Source organism: Ursus americanus, chromosome 26 (assembly GCF_024610735.1).
Source record: "Ursus americanus isolate L20-20 chromosome 26, mUrsAme1.1.p, whole genome shotgun sequence".
Classification (NCBI taxonomy): domain Eukaryota; kingdom Metazoa; phylum Chordata; class Mammalia; order Carnivora; family Ursidae; genus Ursus; species Ursus americanus.
In genome coordinates, this window is record NC_142152.1 from 17,127,629 (window position 1) to 17,150,021 (window position 22,393).

Consider the following 22,393-nt stretch of genomic DNA (forward strand, 5'->3'; position numbering starts at 1 on the left):
TGCCCTCTCTTAGTGATGAACACTTTCTGGTCCCATCAACCTAGAAAAGATAACACTATATGGTGAGTTTAACTTAAAGCTAAATTTATTTGATTCACAAAACTGCCCATTCTAAAATTATGGGCTTCTTATTCTTAGGGGGTATTAAAATATCCTTTCCTTCATAAATTATTGATGATAATATATGTGTTAGTTGTTTTCTTTAATGCCTTTCCTCAGAGAAATTAAAATTTGGCAACCTAGGGTAGTCTCCCCAGTTTTATTTTGGAAATTTTAGCAGGCAGTAGAACCTAAAAGTTTAAGGCCTGCTCTTCTATATATGCAGCTCTAAATCTGGACTAAGGAGCACCCTCCAACCCCCACCCCACCCCCCCACTCCCCCCACTCCCTTGGCCTCTGTCTTTTCATTTATATCTCCATAGCATTCAAAGCCAAGATTGTGCTGATAAAAAGCAGATGACACACATACTTGAGCATTTAGTCTGGGGAGTCATTTTTTTTGGTAGGAAATCTCATTAATGCCTTGGAATCATTTTGAGAAAACGATTATTTTCATGCCTTTTACATAGATTTTTAAAAAGAAATGCATATAAGTGCAGTAGATTATGCATTTGAATCATTGCAAAGCATTTTCTCTCTCTATCCATGTCATTTTTAAAAATTTCATGCTTTATACATCCTTACATTTAAAAAGATTCATCGAATGATATCAGGAAACTAGACTCACTGAAAAGAACTTCTGGATCTCCCCTTAAGTTTTCTTTAAACAATTCCTTTAGTAGCTTTTTTCCTTTAAACAGCTTACATGATTATGTTTGGGAAAAGAAAACACTGTTTGCTTGCTTCATTGTAACATTTTGACTTTCAGATCCCTGGTGCTTTATTTTCTCATTTTACCACTTTTAAAAACTGAAATGAATAGAACAAATTAAAATTATATCTGTAATATATGAAAGAAAGCATTTCACAAAAATATAAAAATGTGTTTTTTATTTGATTAGACTGATACGTTTGCAGAAACTGAAGGTAGACATTTTAATTCGTGAAGTTTAGAAAATGAATACATGCTTATCGAAGTTGTAGATGGGGCTTACCCGAGCTTTCACATTCTTCCTCCTGATGCCTTTCTGGGCCTCTCACTGTTTATTGATGTCCATTTCCATTGTGCTATACAGGGCAATACCCTACCAGTGACTTCACACTGTCAAGGATTTAGAACAGACTGTGACTCAGAAAATTTGGATCAACTCTAGATTTAGTTTATCCATCTTGGTCCTAGATCTTCACTTAGTCGGTAATTGAGAGCATCATTTATGAGAAAAACAAATTAGATCAGCACATATGTTTACTTATTGCACTGCTGTAAGCACTTTAGCACGTGTCCTGGTTCACTCCTTATAGTGCCCTGCACAGGGAGGGCTTCTAATCATGGGCCTGTTTTACGGTCATGAGAAGATTGAGACTTTCAGAGGTTCGGAGTGCTGTCTTCCCTTAATAGTCCTCAACACTGGGTACACACATTTGCAGAATACTGCCCTTTGTTTTTACGATTTGCAAGTTTTTATACTTCTGCATGTCTTGAATTATTTAGATACTCAAAACTATGCTGTAAAATATCAGGAATTTCATGATCTATTCAAGCCAGCTTTTTAATAATATAGCTAATAGTTACTTTTAAATTTGCCATGTCAGAGCCATTTTCTTCACCAGTCATTTAAAAAACACCTTTATCTCATCTACTCCATGCAAGAGGAATGAAAAGCCACCATGCCGGGCACATGGTGCACATGGAAGAACTATTAGCTGCAGTTGATAATGATAAAATAACAGCTTGTTAGAAGCCCGTTACGTGCACTATCTCATTTAACTTTTGTGAGCAATCCCATGAGAGCTGCTAGTACAGGCCGTATAATAGGTTATGTTCACGGTCATAAGTAAGCACAACTGTTTCAAATCTAATAAATGCTTATGGAGAACCACTCTTTGCAGATTATTAAATACTATGGAGAATAAATAGTCTAGTAAGACACAGTCCTTACCCATGAAGGAGACAAGGTCATAAATTACTGTAATGAAAGTCAGGTTTAATATAATGAGTATAATAAGAGAATTGCAAACAGAGAGCAGCGTAGGCACAGGCCAACAGGGCCAAGTCATGATTGGTTAGGCCCATTCCCAAGATGGGCCATGGAAGGGAGGAGGACTTCCTCAAGCCAGAGAATAAGCAGGGCGGTGGTCGAGACTCAGAACAGTACGAACAAAGCACAGAAGGATGAAAGCAGCGTCTGGTTATGGCAGCAGGCAGTCTAGCCACACAGGAGTGTGAGGCACATAAGAGAGTAATAAAAATAGATATTTTTTATGGAGGAGTGACCAAGCCAGGCACCCTCTGAAGCAATTTACATGAATTATCTTAATTAGTTCTCAGAATCCTTTGATGTATGTGCTATTATTGTTCTTGTTTTACAGACAAGAACACGGAGGTACAAAGAGGCCAAAAGACCCCACCACGCACCGTTAGGGTCTGGTGGAGGCTGGTCTCAAATCCAAGTGCTGGGTTCTAGAGCCTGCGCTCTGAAGCAGTGCACTAAGCACCCCATCCCCCTCTTCCTCCCTTGAGTGGGAAAAGAAACTCTGGAAAGGGGGCTCCAAGCATTACTGCTGCTGGCTTCGGTGCCCCGTATTAAGTATAACATATTAAAGTGCAATTGCCAGTTTGCAATAGAGAAAATTGGTAGTCCTGTTTTCATTAGGAAATATCAGGTTTCATGTACACGGTAGTGGTTTTACCTAAACGAGTATCTCCACTGTTTTTCTAGGTAATTATTAAAGATGCAAAGAAATGGAAATATTCATTGGGCTTTCTATTCCTTGAAAGTTATTGAAGTTAAAGGGGAAAACGATCATATCTAATTAGGTCTGTGATACTTATTTCCAGAATGAATGTTAAGGAAAGAAGCAGTGTTATTTGATAATGACTAGCACCGATTCTTTGATTAAGGGTGTGAATGAAATTCTGTGCTGACTTAGCCTATTCATTGCCATGTTGCATTATTTTATTGAGGATAAATGAGTTTAGCCAGCCACTTTCTTCTTTGATTCCGGCTGCTAGATTTAAAGGAGGAACCATAAGGAAAACATTTTTCCCCAAACCCATTTTATATGAATGAAGCTTTGGCAGAACGATTACCATTCCTGAAATTTTCTTCTTCTTTTAGATCATGGTAACAGCTAAGGCCCAGTTACAGTTCAGGTGGCCAGCACGTTGATTCTAGACAGCTCGTGGGTCTGTACGCACGTTATCAGGAGGGAAATACACGTGACAGTTGTCAGGTCAGGGGAAGAAGGCGGTGGCATTGGTGGCTTTATCTTGTTTCTTCCCAAGTAGTGGTCACTCTGTGCTTTCTCATCCACGCTCTTTCGCCTGGCAGAGGCTGGGTTGGATGACTGGTTGGAGTCCGTTCCAATGGTAAGATTCAGTGCTTAGCACAGCTGATAGCAGTGGCTTTCAGAAGACAGTTGGCTGTGGTGGGACTGCGATTTGCAGGGACGGGTTTGAGCATGGCAGAGACAAGCAGTGAGCATTCTTTGGTTCACAGTCCGAAAGGAGTAATGGAGTGCAGATCTGTCAGTCTTGACCTTAAATTGTGGATTGTGTTTTAAATTCAGCTTTAGAACAAAAATCTACACTCGTTTCTTTCCTATGGGACTTAACTACCTAATATCTTCCAGTGGTGCAGAAATCAAAGTAATTATGTTTACCTTGAGGAATCCCATTCCTACTCTGCTCTGTCTCCTCCCTCTCTCTTCCTGTATAGTTACTACTTGTACTAGTTTCTTATATATTCTGTCTTTATACAGATATCATCAAATATGCATATAGAGTCTTATTTCTTATACAGAATATAGCATGCTGTGGACATTTTCTTTTTTCACTGAGTAATATATTTTGGAGATCTTTCTATGTCAATATATAGAAAGCTTTCCCATTGTTTTTATGCCTGCATAATATTATGTTGTGTTACTGTACCGTAATTTATCAGTTTCCCTATTGATGGACATTTGGATTGATTCCTGTCCTTTCCTATTACAATGCTGCAATGAAGAGCATTTTTCTATATAATAGAAATTTGTCTTAATATCAAGTCAAAACCAGGTACGTTTATTATCAGTTTAATACCCAATATGAAGCTTTTTATTTTTGTTGAGAAATTTTGTACATTAGAGATTATTGTGTGTTCGTATAGAATTTTTTTGTTATGCTAAGATAAAAGTAGCTTAGAATATGTCTGTGCACAAATAAAAATAATTTTGACAGCATCTCAGTCAGATTTTTAAAATAACTTTCCTACCCAGTATCCATGTCATTTTTAAAAAGTGATTTTATTTTTGTTAGTCATTTCCAATGAGGACAAATTTTCTAATTAGCATTTTTTGCCCACAACACTGAATTCTTCCGGTCTCTTTGACATTCTTTTTAGGGGACAGTATAGTGATGAGTCTTTAAGAAGTGGTAAAGAAAGTTGTCATGTTTATGAAAAACAAGCCAAAGTAAATGCTGTCAGTGTGAATCATGAGGATTTTAAAAAATGAACAAGGTCATTGTGTCCAGTAATGACAGAATAGTTTGCTGCAGACCAGCCCACCCAATGAGAATAGCCAGGAACACTGGACAAAATAGTTTTTAAAAGTTTGTACTTTTGCTTCTGGAAATACAGAGTAGATCTATTTTTTGCCTCTTCTTCCTGCTAAGTACAGCTAAAACCTTGTACACTGTATTTAAAGCCAACACAAAATGAATTTGCAAGGTGGAGAGAAGGAGGCAGATTGGGTAAGGATTGTGAGATTTGAGGAACAACACAGTCGTCGTTCATGATGAAAGCGGAAGAAGGGAGGAACTTGCTCAACTTAATGAAAAACATCTATAAAACATCTACAGCTTATATTCTACTTACTGATGAAAGACTTAGTGTTAAGAAGGCAGGAGGATACACTGTCACCATTGCTATTCAACAGGATACTGGAAGTTCAAGTCAGCACGATAAGAAAGACAATCAGATTGAAATTCTAGAATGGAAAATATAGCAAAAGTTAACATTTCAATAGATAGGTTTAAGAACATATTCGAGCAAAAGAGAAAATTGATGAATTGAGGATAAATTATCAGAAAATTGTTTTTCTTTTTCTTTTCATTTTTTTTGTTTCTGTTTTTATTGTGATACATCTACTCTTTAATTTCCATCCCCTAGTCCCCCAATACTCCCCCCACCTCCCCTCTGGTGGCTACCAGTTTGTTCTCTATAGTTAAGAGTGTGTTTCTTGGTTTGTCTCCCCACCCCCTTTTTTCCTTTGCTTGTTTGTTTTGTTTCTTAAATTCCACATATGAATGAGATCATATGGTATTTGTCTTTCTGTGACTGACTTTTTTCACTTAGCATAATACTCTCTAGATGCAGCCATATTGTTGCAAATTTCATTCTTTTTGATGGCTCAGTAATATTCCAGTATGTGTACATCTTCTTTATCCATTCATCAGTCAGTGGACACTTGCGCTGCTTCCGTCGTTTGACTATGTAAATAATGCTGCCATAAACGTAGAGGTGCCGTTACCAGAAAAGTTTTAACTGGAGAGAAATACACAAAAGTACCTAAAAGGCAGTGAGCCAGAATGAAATAGTATATGTGATGGAATTCCCTGGAGGAAAACAAGTAAAGCATTATTTGGGGGACAGAATCAGTATTTGAAGAAATACTGATAGAAAAGTTTCCAAAACTGATGAAAGATAATGAATTAAGATGGATTTATGGAGCTCTGCCCCTAAGCATGATAAATATAAAGAAAATCAGGCATAGGTCCATCAGGATAAAAATGTCTGAAAATAGAAGAAAAAGAGAAAAACCATAGACAGGGGGAAGAAGGACCTTCATAGAAGAACAAGACAGCTAAATGTTAAAATCAACCATTTGTCAGGCTCTGAAGCCTAAAGAAAAGGTAGAAGCCAGGACAGGTTTCTAGAGTGCCAAAAGACTAACTCTTACAGTGGATTTTACCCAACAAAAAGATTCTTTAAAAATTTAGGCAAAACTAATTTATAGTGGGGGGGGCAGTGATCATCTGAGTGAGTTGATGCAGGAATCAGGAAACTCGGAAATGATGGAAATTTTCTGTATTTTGATGGTGGTACAGGTGTATTAGAACTCATTAAATCAAATGGATGCAGTTTACTGTTCAGAAATTATATAACAATAAACTTGATGTAAAAATTCAAGCCAGATTTCTGCTTGTAGCCAAGATTAAGAAAGAGGGACTGAATTTACCTTTCTATCTGAAACAACTTTTAAAAAACGAGGCAAAACAATGAAACAGTGGTCTTTATGACTTTGGGCATCAGACAGCAAAGGACAGTGATCTCTGGGAGGTGGGATACAAATTCAGTGGACAGGGAGATCACACCAGCTTTCTGCCTGAAGAGTTTGCAAACTGCAGTGCAGGGAGGGGCATCCATGGAAGCCCAGCAGTCTCCCCGAGTGAGACTTCCAGGTGAGTCCCGCGAAGCCAAGGAAGGTGGAGTTTGCAGAGATGAGTACTGTAAGTGCACTCATTTGAGGAAACAACTTGAGGCCAGGGTGAGAACCACCTTCCAGGTTTAGGGGGGCAAACCCTCAGTTCTCCCACAAGGCCAGGAATAGCTTCTGCCTCCACCAGGCCGACTGGAGAACCTCCTAGTTCACGTGGCAGAGGAGTCGTCTCAGGACAGTTTGGCCTCAACAGTGGGGCAAAATTATCCTTAAGTTAAACATTGCTGTTGTACAGCCTAATGGAGTTTAGAAGCAAGAACTGAAAGGAGCAAACTATTTCCAGATCCCTGTGTCCCAGAGCAAAGCTCAAACCCCCCGGCATCATGGCCCACACTCTGAGAACTGCCTCACAATGAAATACCGTGACTCATAGTGACGGTTTTAAATTTCTGGATTAAGTCAGTGTAAAGGTTTTCTAAGAATTTGAGAACTGGGTTATTCTCATGGTCTTTGCTGTCCCAGTAGCCTTCCTGAGGCCGTGACACCAGGCAAGAGGAGGTGAAAATGCCGAACCGAGAGATTGGTTGTTCCAATCTGTTTCTATTGGCGAAGGGCTCTGACTTCATCATCCATCTTTCCAGACACTCAGGGCTATGTAAATCCGATGGCAGTATTTGTTTCTTTGATTCTGTGTTGAGGTATCCACTTTATTAGAAGAGTGATTTTATGTCCTGTTGGTTCCTAGCTGTGAAAGCCCATGTCACTTTTGATGGGTTTTAAGGACACTTTGCTTTATTGCGATTCAAGACCTTCATCTCAAACGTAGCCTTTGTCCTGTTGGATTGACCATCATTACTTGTTATAAAAGAAACATTTGTGGGTGTCCAGACACTTCCAGAATGCTCCCTGTGAACAGTTGATATGCAAGCATGGAATTGTATAGCATGGCCCCAGGATTATCCCAAACTGTGGATAAACACAGCCTGTTCCCAGGATGGCTTCTGGTGTCCTCATAGCTCTATTTTGAGCATTATATGGAAGCATTGTGTATTCGTATATATAAACCCATACAGATGTGTTTGTGTGTGTCTCAAAAAAAAGTGCTGTTTTATATAACCTCCTAACAACTCAAAACCCCAAACCCTAGCTCTGCCTCCATTTACACTTGCTCTTTCCCTTGCAGTGTTCCTTATTATGTTTACATAACTCCTCTCCACCAGCCCCTCGTATTCTGGCAGGGAGCAGGGTTGCCAACTAAGGGTTCCAGGAGCCTGCGTCCAGAGAATACCACCTACCTTGATTTAATTGCACTAGAAACCAAGAATACAGTCATATTGTCACGTTAGCGGATAGAGCAGTGACATCTGGCACAGTTTCAAACCAGAGGAAATCTGACATTCTAACAAATGTCCTAATCCTCTTAAAGGCTCCTTCTTTTCACAAGCAGCAGACGCCAGTTTGTTCCCTGAGCTGCCGGTGGAGTTCACTAGAGGATGAGAAATCCGTCAGAAGACAGCGGCACACTGTCTCATTGTCCTCGGATTCAGCTTCTCCGGTGGTTGAGGGGAAGTTTCCTCACTTCTCTCTGTACTGAACTCCTGTTTCTATATAAACTAATCCTTTTGAATGTTGCACAGTGAAATCTTCGGCCTTTATCTGAGAAGTTTTAAAAAGCCATCCACAAATCCAGTGTCTTGGTGATGCTCTCTGTTGAACAGGGTGACTTTTGTTTTACGCTGTGGCCTGAGAAGGCTGATCTGGGAGGCACAGAGCCAAAGAGCAAATAGCCCAAAACCCCTTCCTTTCTCCACATGCCTTCTCTTTGATAGCCCTCCCTGCAGGGAGACAGTAAAGATTCGGCTGTATGAAGGCTGCTTTTGTAGTGGACACAGAGCCTACCACTATTTTTTATTTGTTGAGACCCGATAGGGTAGGTACTCAGATTAATTCTAGAGCCAAGGCGAGATCTCTACCTGTGGGAGTCCCCGTGCAAACATGAGCCACATTCTGACGTTTGAAGCAGGCCTGCTGAGAGAAGGGTCAAATGTCAGCCGTGTGCGATAGGTTTTATTCTGACTTCTGTTCCGTTTTACCTACATGTGGTATATGAAAATGAACTAAGTCAGAAGTGTTTCTGTCGATAATTTAAATGAAGTAGAAATAATGTGATGTCACATGCTGTTTTGAAAATATTCCATGATTACTATATCCAGTTATTTGCAAGTTTCCGGCTTGGAACTTGACCTGCTTGCTGGAGTAGGCGGAGCAAGGGTGAGCCTCTTCTGTGCAACGAGAGCACTCCCCGGGAGCTCTCATGTCCCCGGGAGCTGTCATGTCCACGGGGGTCGTATAAAGGCCGTGGAGCTTCCTTGTCCACGAGGTGGTGTGCAGTGGACGGAGGAAAGCAAGTGAGAGTTTTGCGCCTATGACATTTTCTTGTTACAATGCTGAATCATTTGGTTTAGAAAGTTGAAAAGAGCAGTTCAGGTTCACAATCCCTTATATAAAATGGTAGGAGCCGGATGGCTTTCAGAATTCAGAAATGTCTACGTTTTAGAAGGACAATAGAATATATACACCATATAGAAATATTCCCACTGGGATCTGAGACAGCACCCCACTATCACATTAATATTCCTACAGGGGAAAAATGTGAATATTCATGTAACATAGAATTAATTAAAAGTATTAATGTCTGCCTATATCAAGTTTTACTGCCAAATGTGATTGCCTAAATTTGGTTTTTACCTTTCAACTTCAGAATTGCGAATAGGGGCTGTGGATTCAAGCCTGGTTGAATCTTGGGATAGAGCCAGCCATGTCATGGGACGGAGTTTGTGGTCTTGTCTCTCTCCCTACTGAGCTTGTCACTTCCTCTTCCATTCTCGACTCTGCTGATATTTGCTCTATGGGCTGTTGTGAGGATCAGCTAATGTATCTTAAATTCTAAACCGCGATTGGCATATAGTGGGTATTCAATAAATGTTAGCTTTTACAATTTTGCCTCTTCCCTTCCCCCTTTCACTTTGGGACATGAAAATTGACTGGTGCACTGGCTGCGCTGTCACTCTGGAAAGAGGCCACAGCAGTGTGGAGTGCCTCGATTTCACTAGGGCATTAAAAGTCTAAATTTTTATACTGAAAACTAATGTCTTGGGGTGCCTGGGTGGCTCTGTCGGTTAAATGTCTGGCTCTTGGTTTCAGCTCAGGTTGCGGTCTCAGGGTCTTGGAATCCAGCCCCATGTTGGGCTCCCATGCTCAGCGCGGAGTCTGTTTGAGATTCTCTCTGTCCCTCTGCTTCTGCCCCCCACCCCAAGGCTCATGTGCGCGCACATGCTGCGCTCTCTCTCAAATAAATAAATAAATCTTAAAAAGAAAACTAATGTCTTGTTAAATGACTAATATCACCGTAAAATTTGTTTGCAGAATGACTAGACTTTTCAGTGATGAGTAAATATTTTGATTAATGTTGCATCATATTTAAATCTCCTGAGTGATTTGTTTTAACTGTCTTTGAGGAAGGAATATTTGCCACTAGCTGATTGCCATCATGAAACCCCTTTTAAAGTTTCTATTCAGGCTCTCGTCTTTTAGAAAGATATTTGAAAAGTATATTGTTGATAATGCTAATGCTCTAACAAAGACATAACTGAGGTTTATAATTTAGTATATTGGAAAAGTGGCGTTGGGAGTGAAATCTTTCCCAGTTCTACCAAAAAAAAAAAAAAAACCGAAATTCACAAGTACATTCATGGGCTTTTTGTGTGAATGTATTTTAAAGTATCTCTTGTAAAGTGGACCTCTGCTTTTAAATTTGTAAAGCCTTCCCCTTTGAAAAGGGGGAGATGATTAAAAAAGAATTCCCTTTTGTTGTCAAGCTGTTTTTTAGGGCCTCATTTTGTACTTTGTAATCCGTTCAGAGAAATTCCCTAAAGTATCAACATCGTTCTGATGATGCATGACCTTGACGTACAGAACGTGTTGATTCATTTTCCTGGCCTTTTCTCTTAATTTGTGAAGATTAGAGTTACAGATACTTGTTCTGTATTTTTTTGGATTAGAGATGGAAGAATTGAAACGGCAGGATTTCAGGAGAAGAGAGCTGTTGCCTTTCCAGGGGGAACGTGCCCTGCAGGAGTTAGGAGCATTTGGGTGGGGGGCACAGTGGACCCGCCCGCACTTACCGCACTGCCTCTCTTACAGCTGAACTATCAGCAGAAGGTGGGCATCATGTACTGCAGGGCTGGACAGAGCACCGAAGAGGAGATGTACAACAACGAGTCAGCCGGCCCGGCCTTCGAGGAGTTCCTTCAGCTGTTGGGAGAACGTGTTCGGCTCAAAGGATTTGAGAAGTACCGTGCACAGCTTGACACCAAAAGTAAGAACTACTTATACTCTCCTGCTACGCTTATTTCCCTCCTGCTGTGTTGATGTTCATCTGCTAAATTGCCCATAAAACAACATTGCCATTTACTGCAGAACACTGCTGCCGATAGGGGAGAGGAAGCCAGAGAGGGAGGATGTGGCACTGAAACAATCGAAGACTATAATCAAAGTAGCTAGGATTGGACTGTTAACACTTTTTTTTTTTTTTTTTTTATCAGAAGTGTCGATGGAGTAGTAGAGCAGTGGGTGCAAATCACGCAGAATGGCTCCTGGATAGTGTTGCATAAATTTCACTATATTTAGCTGAATGCTAGAGTGATTAAAAATTCCAGAATCTTATAACCATCTGGTCGTAAGCCCTAGAATTTTTTACTTTCATTAATTTCTTTCGTAATCCTCGTGCTTATCTATGCAGTCAGCCTTCCTATGGTTTTCTTATTCATTTTTCTATTCTATTAATAGTGAGGGCTTTTGTTTGCTTATTTTCTATTTTTATTATTCATAGTCTAATTGAATCCCTAAGAAAATAGGCTTCTTAGCTTTGGTATTAGTTTGGCTCCTGAAATTCGTTGATTAAAAGCACAATGAGGGGGAAGTTTTTTTTTTAGTTATGGCTCATGAACATGGAAGTACATGAACATACATGTACACTCCTGTTCCCCAGGTCATTAATAAAACAGTGCAGTTCTCAAGTATCTGTTTAGGTTAGAGTAGATTGACGTCTGCTGTGTGTCTGTGAGGAGGCAGTTTTCAATTTTATCTCAAAATCCATCCACGGACACCTGTGACCTGTTTTTCTTTGAGAGGGTCTTTGGATTAGCACATCTGTATTGCAGTCTATAGTAATCTCTCCGATTTTCTGTACAGGAAATTAAATAAGGAGTTGAGTCATGAAAACAGAAAAGCATTCATAAACGCCACTGCAGGGAAGAATTTCCTGTTGCCATGGTTTTACTGTTGCCAACTTGGAAACGACATGCAAGAGAGACTATTAAAGCCCATAAATAGCCTCAACTCTTAAATATTATTTTAACGTTCCATACTCTGCTTGCAACTGCATAAAATGTTAAATCTCAGTATGCCCCGAGACTCTTCTTTTCCAGATACTCTGACATTTGCCCTATACGCTTCATTCATGTTGTCCCAATTTGTTGTGTTATGTAAGTTACCGTCACCACAAAAAGCTATGTGAAAGACTCTGGAAAGAAAATATAATAAGCACCCTGATTTTTTTTTAACATATATATATATTAACATATATTAGTATATGTTGCATACAACACCCAGTGCTCATTACATCAAGTGCCCTCCCTAATGCCCATCACCCACTTACCCTTCCCCCACCTACCTCCCCTCTAGCAGCCCTCAGTTTGTTTCCTACAGTTAAGAGTCTTACAGTTTGCCTCTCTCTCTGTTTTTATCTTATCTTAATTTTCCTTCCCTTCCCCTAGGTTCATCTGTTTCGTTTCTTAAATTCCACATGTGAGTGAAATCATATGGCATTTGTCTTTCTCTGACTGACTTGTTTCACTTAGCATAATACTCTCTAGTTTCATCCACTTTGTTGCAAATGGCAAGATTTCATTCTTTTTGATGGCTGAGTAATATTCCTGTGTGTGTGTGTGTGTGTGTGTGTGTGTGTGTGTGTGTGTACGTACACATACATCCTCTTTATCCATTCATCCATCGATGGATATTGGGGCTCTCTCTGTAGTTTGGCTGTTGTGGACATTGTAAACACCAAGATTCTATGCATGAGTGGCCAGATTAGAAATTGATAAGACTGTGTATTAGTTGTGCACGCACACATTCCCAGCCACTTCTTGATGATGAAAGGCAATGTGAGAAATGTGTGGCAAGAACATGCTTATGCAATGGGGCATCAAGTAAGACACTAGAATAAGCCAAATAAGCACTCTGTGCATATTCTGCCTTGAAATCCCATTAACCGTGAAGGCTAGAGCGGGATGAGCCTGGATTGGCAAACTGTCTCTGATGGCACACTTTTCAGTTCTGTGCAGCCGCGAAGGGTTCCTTTTTGCTGCAGTGCCCTCCTTTAAGGCCCCTGTAACCTTTCAGGGCAAAGCTGATAAGCAGATGAGTCTGTAGTTTCTTTTTCTGCCCTTTCAGAGTGTCAAGTCTCCTCCAGGGAACAGAAAGTCAGAGGGTATTTCTAGTCTACAGCCCTGAAAGAGGCAGTTTGCATATTTATCTCTCTTACTTGAAGCTGACAGGGTCAAAGCCAGCCTCTGCAAACCGCCAGCAGCCTCTCACTGGCCGTGGCTCACCCAGAGATGAGGCTTGGCTCTGTGTGCTAGGAGGTCATCTCACATGTTTTGTCCAACCTTATTTTGTGTCAGGAAACCCCTTCTTTCAGTACAGTCATTAAAAAGAGAAAATGCTGGGGCGCCTGGGCAGCAAAGTTGGTTAAGTGTCCAACTCTCGATTTCAGCTCAGGTCTTCATCTCAGGGTCATGAGATTGAGCCCCAAGTCAGGCTCTGCCCTGGGCATGGAGCCTGCTTAAGATTCTCTCCCTCTTCCTCTGCTCCAACCCCCTCTAAAAAAAAGAGAGAGAGAAAGCTTTCCAGTTCAAGTGTTCCTAAAGGATCATTTCCTTTACATTTGACAGTGTAGATGTGATTGGATCTGTGGATTTGTAGTTTTCATCAAATAAAAATAGTAATTGCCCATTTGATTTATTTTTTCCTGTGCCCATCTTCTGAATCTCCAGTTACACATACATTAGATCACTCTCTAGTGCACCATGGGTTAATGAGTCTCTATTGATGTAATTTTTTTAACGTTTTTTTTCCCCTCTGCTTCCATTTGGATAATTCCTATTAATATATCTTCCAAATTCACTGTGTTTTTCTTTTCTTCCATAGTGTCTTAATTTGCTGTTAATCCAGTCCAATGAAATTTTCATTTCAGATATTGTCCTCTTCGGTGCCAGAATTGCATTTGGTCCTCCTTTTCTTAATATTTCCCACTTTCTCCTCATTAGGTTCATGTTGTCCTTTAATACTTGAACATATTTATAGTAGCTGTTTTAAAGTTTTTGTATGCCAGTTCCCTCATCCTTGTCATTTGAGGTCTCCATTTAACAGATTTTCTCCTGCTTTTGAGTTACATTTTACTGCTCATGTCTCTAGTTACTTTTGATTAGAGAATGTGTATTGTGACTATTTAATGGTTGAGTGTCTAGATTTTGTTGTCCTCTTTAAAAGGAGTGTTGTTTCGTTTTGGTGGGCGGATACGTTACTTACAAAACAGCTTGGTCTTTATGAATCTTGTTCTTAAGCTGTATTAAAGCATACCTAGAGCAGTTCTTTACTCTCTAATTTAGCTCTACTATTAAGGCATGACTTTTCTTGTGTCTGAATACCTGCACATTCAGTGAGGTCTCTTTACTGTGGTTAGAACTTGAGTGTCTTCCAACCTTACGTGAACTGTGAGAATTGTTTGCTTTACAATTCTCTGGTCGTTTTTCTTTGCCTAATAGTTTTTCTGTCTTTCTTTTATTGAGGTATAATTGACATATAACATCCTATTAGCTTCAGATGTAGAACATAATGGTTCAATACTTGTGTATATTGTAAATTACCAAGTCTAGTTGACATGTGTTGCCCTGCTAGGTTACAAAAATTTTTTTCTTGGGATGAGAACTTTTAAGATCTTCTCTTAGCAACTTTCAAATATGCAATACAGTATTATTAACTGTAGTCACCATGCTGTACACTACCCTAATAGTTTTTCTCTGCCTGGCTCTTGGAATCTTCCTCTCTCTGTGCAGCTTACCATTCAGCCCAAGATTCAAGGGGACCCTTACGCAGATTTCTGAACCTCTTTCACTGTGTAGTTTCCTCCTCTTTGGTATTCTGCCCAGCAAGTATCAGCTACTACAGACTTCTTGAACTCCACTATGTTTTGACTTCCCTCTTCAAAGCCATGCTCTGTGTTGTCGTTCCAAGAGTACCTCCAGGTGGAAAACCTGGTGGGAATCAGAGGGCTCATCTTCTTCGGCTCTTTTTTGTCTGGGATCACTATCCAATGCTGCCTATTGTAAAATGTCTGAAAAACGTTGTTTTAGATATTTTGTCAGTTTTTCTAGTTACTTATAATGGGAGAACAAGTCCTGTACCAGGTACTCTTATGCCTGGAAGCAAAAGTTCCAATACTTTTTATATTTGTTATCTCCCGCAGTCCTCACAGGCCTTGCTAGGTACCAGTTATCCCCATTTCACAGAATTGGCTTCTTCAGATTAACGTGCCCCAGTCGAGATGGCTAGGAAGCCCTAGGGAGGTAGAACAGATCCCGGTGCTGTGGTTAACGAAGTGTGGGAAGTGTTCCGAGAAAGCAGAAACGTAGACTTAAGTACTGCAAAGCCCAGAGCTCTGCCGTGTGGCTGTCTCCCCCTCTCTAGCCCTTGGGCTCAAATTACCCAAGCCATTTCGAGAAATGGCTCTGCTTGTTATGTATTACAGTTCTATTCAGATTTTAGGAAGAATTGATGGAGCTTTTGAACCATTTCTTGTTTTTCCCAGTTTTTCATATAAAGTCCATTTTTCTGGTTCAGAAATAAGGTCTTTTTGCAAATAAGCTACAGATGTGTCAGGGGTTAGAACAGTTCTACAGCGAAGACATTTTCAGTGGTGGATTTTTTTTTTTTCTTCCTTACTTTCTCTCCTCATTTGGATGACATAACCTCTAGATAATTACCATCCTCTCAAACTACAGTAAATACAAAAATAAACTTCCCACCAAGCAGCTTGTTGTTTGAAAGCTGGAGACCACCTTCATTTTTCGCTGTGCATACGGATGATTGTTTGGGAAACCATTTCCTGGGTGAGGCTTGTTGTCAAGGCAGAACATAGGAGACTTTGGAAGCCCTTTGGAAAGCGTTCCTTCAAAGTCTTACCTTCATTAATTTGCCGCAATGTTAGTGAATGCTTGTTACTTCCCCCATTTTTCAGCGGTGTTACAAAAACCACTGAGATTCAGAGTCTTAGAAAAGCTACAGGTTTTTTCATGAAGAAAATAAGTCCTTATTTATTTGGAACTTTAAACTTTGATAGGGAACTGGATAGAACTAGCATTGCTTAAACGCTTTGCACATGCAAAGGGCCATTTGGAGGCGTAGACACTGATGAATGAAGAAAAGGATTCTTTTTTCACCTCTTTAACTTTGACCTGTGTTATAAGGTAAGGTTTTTCCTTTGAGTGGTCCTGGAATGCACTTGGTAAAGAAATTAAAATATGTAAAGGTCCCTTTTTAAGGAAACTACCCTTTTTACCTCAACTGCACAAAATTCTAAATTCTCAGCACACCCTGAGCACCTGTCATGGGCTAGTCCTTTCATACACATTACTTCATGTAATCCTCACAGCAGCAAGAATATCGATGGACAGAGAAGCGAAGTGATTTGTTTGTGGTCACTTAGCAAATTGACGCTACTGTCCTTCACATTCAGATCTTATTTCCAAATTGAGAACCCAGGTAACTGCGGGTGCCTTGCCAAGTGAGTCGGTGGCAGAAAACAGTAGTGGCTAATTGCTACGGGCCAGCCCCACACCATCTCGACCTTCCTCACCTGTCTGTGTGTTACCGGTTTGAGAAGCCCCGAGTCCTGGGTGTATTCACATGCACACTCACACACACCTTGAGCTGACACAGTATGGACTCAGCTGTCGTGGCACAAAGGGCAGGACAACAAACTCTTCTTGATCCTGACCCTCACTGAAGTAAAGGCACCCATCACCTGGCCACAGCTAAACATACCTTGAAAAATTATTAGTAAACATGATAGATGCCAGAGCAGGGAGAATTCTTCATTTCCCCAAATACTTCATTAGTGAGTGAGTGAAATAGTAACATAAAGGCAGAAGAGTGTGTCGTCTCGAATACAGCCCTGGCTGTGTTTCTGAGCGTTGAGTTCTGCGTTCCCCAGACCCTGAGGCAAGGTTGCATGGATGGGACATCTGGGGGTCTTCAAGGGATGGTCCCCAGCAGCCAACTACTATTATATTTTAAATTAAATAAAGGGATAAAAATGAGACTTACAAGCTGTCTGATTTAAATCTTGCATTCAACGTGTTCCGTAGTGGTGAGTGCGTTTAATGAACGGAGCTGAAGCTTGCTTCATTCTGTCGACTTTATTTAGCCTACATGCGTTTAGTTAATGAGATTACTTTTCTCTTGTGTTCATAAATATTTAAACCAGGAACTTTCCTGAAATCAAATTGCATAGGCTTGTTTCCCTTCATCTAGCTTTCTTAACTCCGATACATCTATCAGTGATTGAGAAATGGTTGTTATAAAAGCCTGATTACTTTTCCTCATTCAGATTTGTACACATAGACCTTATCAGCCAAGTTTCAGACTACCTAAAAGTAAAGGCGCGTTGAGCCAGAAAGAGCAGTCACAGATGAGTATGACCTTGACTATATCTGAAACTGCTCTCCAGACTCATTAACCAGTTCATACCATCGTAAACAGAAGTGCCTAATGTGGGGTATTATGTGTCTACACTTTCTCAGAGCAGTTGAGAGAAATACTGTTATCATTCCTCACTTTATTCAGTGCCTTCTTATCATTTGCGTTGAGTATTGGAAATTTTACTTTGCATGACTTCGGGGGGAGTGCTGCCCTATTCATGGGTCTGTGCCACTTGCCGGTAGTATGTTTTGGAGGCAGGTCACGTGATTATCAAGATGACCCGTAAGGTCCCTGAATTACTCTTTAACCTTCAGAGCTCCGTGCCAAGTATGAAGGAGTGTAATCTTCCTTCCGACCCTCTTCTCCAAGCATATTTCCCTTTAGAAATTTTTAAATATATATTCTCTTCAGCCAGAGAAGAAAGGATTTTTGTCATTTTCATTTTCCTGATTGCCATGCTTTTAAATTTTTCATGGTTTCAGAGTTTCAAGGTCACTAAAAATATCATAATAGCAACATTGAATGCTTTATTTTTAAGAAAATAAACATTCATGTTCCCTTCTCTCTGATAAAGTTTAACGATTCTGTTATGTCCATAGTATTTTCAGGATTTTGGAATTTCTTTCTTCTCAGAAAGGAAAATGTCATTATTTTGGTCCTCGTTTCATCTCTGGAACTTTTGAAACTGTTTAAAATTATCAGCCAAACTTGGGGGGTTTCCAGAAGTCCCCAGAAAAAGACTGGTTGAGCTGCGTACATTACATGAATGAGGCCTGCAGGAAGGAAGGCGAGAATGGGCCAGAAGTAGAAAAGCAGATGACCTTCCGCGTTGTCTTCCACATCAGCTTTCCTCTCGGGCAGTAATCCTCTTAGAATTAGACAGACGTAGAAAGCGGAATGTAATTCATGAATACTAGATGACAGTCTCTTTTCTAGTTCATTAATTTTGCTCAAAATTGACTTGAAACACATGTAAGTACACGTCAAAGCTGACACATTCACTTTAAGGTTTTAAAATGTACTAATCAGTTCAAGAGTTATTTATAGCAAGAGTCCTTAATAGTAGATATGTTCTTCATACTCAAGAACTGTCTTAGGTAGTTCAGTTATTTATTGTAGTAATTTGTAGTTTTTTGTGTTGGTGGTCATTAGCTTTTAGAAGATATTTTTTCTTGGAAAGTTATATGTTGGTACATTTTTTGCAACTTTTGAAGAGTAGTCTGTGCTTTATTTCATTTTTAGCTTGTTTCTAACCCTTTGCATTTAATGTCAGCTTCAAAAATTAAGGTCCTCCAAGAAGCTTGGGGTTGAAACTCTGGGCTCTAGAAGGTTTTTACAAGTCTGTCTGCAAGCCACTGTTGTGTGGTCTATTCTTAGAGCAGTGCCTCCGGGCAGGGGAGGGGCTGCATTCCAGTCACCTGGGGGTGTTTATTCAAATAGATTCCTCTGCCCAGCCCCATACCCACTGAGCAGTATTTCTGGGGGTGGTGCATGGGAATCTGCCTTTTAAACTAGTTCCGGAGATGCCGCTGTACATGCTAAATTTGAGAACTACTGCCTCTTGGTATACGCAGGGGGCTTTGTCTCGGAGCTTCTCTAAAACACAGTGTTCTGGTCCTCAGCAGTATGGCTGATGGAGGCTTGAGTTTACCCAGAATGAACGCACTTCTGTCATCTTGCAGCCAGTAAGTCCAGGGCCTTTAAGACTAAAGATACTCCCTTTCGACTGGACAGTTAATAATTCTCTTCTCTGGTTTCCAGTTATTTGTGGGCAATTGATTAGTTAATGATTAAGAGGGTAGAGGTTGCTGTTGACTTAAGGAAGTTGAGAGCAGAATAGTTTTGAAACATTGTTGGACAGTGCTAGAATACCTTTGTTATTCAGTGTTACAGTCTTGTTAAGTTTCCATCTGTTTCTTAAGAACAAAACATTTCCCTTGCTTAAATCAGAAGTATTGAAAAAGATGTTCTTCATCTGATGTCTGGATAGAGTTCAGGGGTGTGTAAACTTGGATGGGAAATAATTTTCCATTTATTTTCACTGACCCCCTAACTAAAATTTAGGACTTCCTCCAATTATGAATGTAGGCAACAAACCACAGTTGTGTAAGTTCTACCTATGATTTTACTGCAAGTAGGAAGCATGGATATTTTCATATTGTATTTTTTTTGGAGATCCTTCAAAATATTGCTTATGCACATCACTACTTCAAAATCAGAGTAGTTATTAGATCACCTGCTAAAACTTGTTAGAGAAACCTAATATATTTAAAAATTATTTTGATAACTATTTTGCAGTATAATTGATTTCTGTTGAAATCATATATATTTTATACATTTACAAATATTATTCTGACAAGGGATCCATAGGCTTCACTAGACTACCAAAGAGAATCAGATACAAAAAATGGGTAGAACACCAGTGCTCGGGGCACTTGGGTGGCTCAGTCGGTTAAGCAGCTGCCTTCGGCTTAGGTCATGATCCCAAGGTTCTGGGATCCAGCCCCGCATCGGGCTCCCTGCTCAGTGGAGAGCCTGCTTCTCCCTCTCCCTCTGCTGCTTCCCCTGCTTGTGCTCTCTCTCATGCTCTCTCTCTCTCTCTCCCTCTCTCTCCCTCTATGACAAATAAATAAAATCTTTTTTAAGAAACAAACACCAATGCTAGATCTTATTCTAACATCTTTTCATTCTAAACCATTTCCTTTTTTTTTTTTTTTTAGTTGTTTTCCTTAAGCGAACTGTTTTTCCTATTCTTACCGTCATCTCATTGTTATGTATATATATTTTTTTTCTGTAGCTGACTCCACTGGAACCCATTCTCTGTACACAACATACAAAGACTATGAAATTATGTTCCATGTTTCCACCATGCTGCCATACACACCTAACAACAAACAACAGGTAAGAGATCCTGGTGTTGTCTGTTTCTTCGCCCTTGTTCATTTCCTCCAGAAGCCTAAGTGGCAAGTTTGTAAAATCTTAAAGCAGAATTTAATGTTGCACCTGTCACCGCAGCAGGAAGCTTTGTACTTTGCGGAAATAACGAATAGCAAATGAGCTGAAAACAAATGAAGAGACACAAATTCTAGGTTAACAGCCAGCTGGATGGCTTTGTGAATTAATCACTTGCTTTTCACCCACGGGGATTGAGGTTTTCATGGAATCTGAAGAGAACAAGTTGAAATCATGGTGATTAGGTGACCCTGCAGGGTTGCAGAGAACATGTATGAGTGGGTGAAATTCCATCTCAAGAGGCCAGGGTACAAAGCAGGAGAGTACTGATGTGTCATTTCAGATTTCAAAGGAGGTTTGGTACATTAACCGGGAGAAAAACCAAAATAAATGTCAATGGGATCTCAGAAAAAGGTTTTTTCTTAACATTTGTCAGGAGACAGCAAAGAACATAAAAAAACGATTGTCTTTGTGTACATCGTACACAGTTTCTTTTAAAGAAGATCTAAAAGCACAGTGCCTGTTACTAAAATGTGGTCATTGACATAGTAGATGAAGGAACCTAGGAGCGGTAGGTTGTCACAGAGCAAAATGGAACCTGGCAGTATTGTTCTAGAAGGTATGTGGTCGTTGCTGTTTTTTAAAAATATGTCAAAATAAATGATACCAAACTGACATTTCAAAGAGCCAGAGAGCAAACAGCGTCTCCTTTCAATACAGTTACAAACACAAGCGATCCAGGATTACTTCTGACCTTAAAGTGGATCTAGATTTTGTTACTGTTAACTGGTGTGCTAACAGAACACAGGCCAGCTGCAGAATGCATCACATCCTCTTTCCCAGAATTTAACCGAACACGGATCTAATCGAACACTTCATCACTGCAGGTTTGATTAAATCACAAATCGAGGTAATGAAATTTTGCCTCTTATAATTACTAAAGGAATCAAAAATAGGGAGCAAAGCAGTAAATCAGCTACAAATCTGAAATCTATTTAGGATAAATTCTGTGATCTGGAATTTGTCGACAGTTTTTTTATGCAAATTCCAAGTTCTGGATTACCCAGAGAGGAAAACATCATGGTAAAAAAAAATATGTTTTTCTTTTTCTGACCAGTAAGTAGACAAAAAATTTCAGGACATTCACAAGTGATCTTTAAAGGATTATTCCTTCTACCTGATTACTCAGCCGAGAAAAGAAGGTGTATGGAAAGATAAAAAATTTAGTCAAGATTAAATTAATTGTTTATTTCTGCTAAATGAGTTGAAGTGTGTTGAGCAGCATGAGTTGGGATTTAAATGGACAGTTACCTAGATTATTGAATTTGGAGGTCCAATCAAGGCAAAAGTGTTATGGTCCTAAATCAGAATGAAAGAATAATTGGTACCGCTGCATCTTAAGAAATTTTAATTCTCTAGCTAGAGAATTTATTTCTTCTATGTAGATCACTCTATGCTTGGGAAAAAAAAAAAAACAGAACATAGCTTTTAAAATCTTGTGGCAGGAATTTGTTTATAAATACTGTCTTTCATTATATATAATGTGAGATGGACAGATGGATTTATTTCTATTTGGGTCCTTTACTAAGACATTAGTGTTACATATCAAGCAAGAAGAAAGAATCACATTGCATCAAAAAGACAATGACATCATCTGTGCAGGAATGACCTAATACATAGACAAATTATATATATTTTTGATGTGTCCAAGATCCTGAGTAGATTAATGATGTTTAATAATGGGTATATTCTGTATAGCAATCAGTATAGACCAGCCTTTATTTCTGTAACATCCAATAATATATCATGTTTAGAAATGAAAGTAAATGGCCTCATTAGAAGATAATTTGGGATGCTTTGAAATTCCTAAGGTTAAAAGTACATTTCTGGCACATTCTAACTCCCAATTCTCAACCCTAATCTAAAAGGCTATTGTTTCTCCCAGCTGGCAGCCAATACTAGATTATTGATTTTACTGATATGTAATTTGTGTAAGTTAAAGTCACTGGAGGAAAAAAAAACAAAAACAAAAAAAAACTTTTATAAATGCAAGCTTATACCTAACAGTTGATATAAATGGTATATTTTGTTCTTTTTC

General features: G+C 39.5%; 1 protein-coding gene across 8 annotated transcripts in view; it reads left to right on the forward strand.

Annotated features, from left to right (window-relative positions):
• The window catches only part of SIPA1L1 (signal induced proliferation associated 1 like 1), a 371,151-nt gene that overhangs the window by 265,976 nt on the left and 82,782 nt on the right, over positions 1–22,393 (forward strand). For all 8 annotated transcript variants that reach the window (XM_087856075.1, XM_045807903.2, XM_045807913.2 and 5 more), the window contains 2 exons: positions 10,723–10,897; positions 20,141–20,244. In XM_087856075.1, the coding sequence (XP_087712201.1) occupies positions 10,723–10,897; positions 20,141–20,244 (279 nt within the window). The remainder of the gene's footprint in view (positions 1–10,722; positions 10,898–20,140; positions 20,245–22,393) is intronic.